This window comes from Coptis chinensis, chromosome 8 (assembly GCF_015680905.1).
Source record: "Coptis chinensis isolate HL-2020 chromosome 8, ASM1568090v1, whole genome shotgun sequence".
NCBI classification, from domain to species: Eukaryota; Viridiplantae; Streptophyta; class Magnoliopsida; order Ranunculales; family Ranunculaceae; genus Coptis; species Coptis chinensis.
In genome coordinates this window covers 12,801,010-12,802,585 of record NC_141463.1, presented here as the reverse complement: position 1 = coordinate 12,802,585, position 1,576 = coordinate 12,801,010, and the positions used below count along the sequence as shown (strand labels likewise).

The following is a 1,576-nucleotide window of genomic DNA, read 5'->3' as shown; positions in this document are numbered from 1 at the left end:
AGAAGCATTGTTTGCGATGGGAGACAACAAGGCACTAGGATCAGATGGTTTTAACGCTTGTTTTTTTAAGAAAAGCTGGGATATTATTGGTGATGATTTCACTAGAGCTGTTAAGTATATTTTCAGCCAAAAGCAGATCTTAGGAGGTATAAACTTTACATTTTTGTGTCTTATTCCGAAGATGAAAAATGCCTCGCATATTGCTTCCTTTCGACCTATTGCATGTTGTAACATTGTTTATAAATGTGTATCAAAAGTATTAACTAACAGAATGAAGGGTTGCATTTCATCTTTGGTATCAAGCCCCCAATCTGCTTTTATTCCTGGATGATCGATTCAGGACAATCTATTAATGTCCCATGAACTGCTGTGAGGGTACTCAAGGAAGAATGGACAGAAAAGATGTGCTATAAAGATGGATATTCAGAAAGCTTATGATTCTGTATCTTGGTTAGCGCTAGAAGCAATTCTACACAAGTTAAAGTTCCCACCCTTATTCATAGAATGGCTTCAGATGTGCTATACTTCGCCGTACTTCTCGGTGATGGTAAATGGGATTCCTGAAAGATATTTTCAAGGGAAGAGAGGTTTAAGACAGGGAGACCCTGTGTCGCCTTATCTGTTTGTGCTAGTCATGGAGATTCTGAGTGTGCTACTTTTTCAAGGGCTGCAGTCTCGGAAAATTTCAGCCCATTCAAAGTGTAAAAAACTGGAGATATCTCACTTATGTTTTGCCGATGATGTGCTTCTATTCTGTAAAGGTAACATGGATTCTATTATGGCTGTCAAGGATATATTGCATTCTTTCTCTGAAGCTACATGACTTCAGCTCAGTAATGCAAAGACAACTCTTCTAACTGGAAGTATGACTGAAGCGGAAGGGCTAGAATTAGCAGAAGCCATGAACATATCTCTTGTAACCCCACTAGTCACTTATTTGGGGCTGCCACTTACGGCTACGAGATTAGGGATAAAAGAATGCTTGCCACTCATAGAGAAGATCACCGGAAGAATCTCAAACTGGAAGAATAAGGACTTGAACAGGGTGGGCAGAGTGCAACTTGTGAAGTCAGTGCTTTCATCTTTTCAGACTTATTGGGCAACAACTTTTGTTCTCCCGAGAGCAGTGCTAGATAAAGTAGCCAAGTTATGTAACAGATTTATCTGGACTGGACCGAGTATGGTAAAAAAAATGCACCATGCGAGCCACGTTACTCTCAGACTTGACAAAGAGCAAGGCGGACTTGGTTTGGTGGATCCTCGTGTTTGGAATCAAGCTGCATATTATGGATTAGTGGTGAAATTGGCCCAAAAAACTGATTGTTTATGGGTGAAGTGGGATTGGGAGCACCACATCAAAAAGCAGCATTTTTGGACCATGAAAGTTCCTCAGGACTGTTCATGGGTGTGGCGAGGGATCCTAAAGAACAGAGAGAATGCTTGGAAGTATGTCAGATATAGCATAAGGAATGGCAATGGGACGAGTTTTTGGCACGACCCATGGTGTGTAGGCCCTCTCATCTTGAATCCTGATGCAAGATCACTTCTGACGGATGTAGTACCATTGGATGCGCTG

The 1,576-nt window shown here is 41.4% G+C and overlaps 1 protein-coding gene across 1 annotated transcript; it reads left to right on the top strand.

Annotated features, from left to right (window-relative positions):
* Window positions 1–415: 415 nt before the first annotated feature.
* On the top strand, window positions 416–823 carry LOC147480028 (secreted RxLR effector protein 78-like). The gene has a single exon (XM_086578546.1). The coding sequence runs from the start codon at window positions 416–418 to the stop codon at window positions 821–823; it is 408 nt and encodes a 135-aa protein (XP_086434672.1).
* Window positions 824–1,576: the final 753 nt, after the last annotated feature.

Excerpts from the sequence above, each read along its gene's own strand:
- LOC147480028 (XM_086578546.1), top strand. The coding sequence starts at position 416 with ATGGATATTCAGAAAGCTTATGATTCTGTATCTTGGTTAGCGCTAGAA.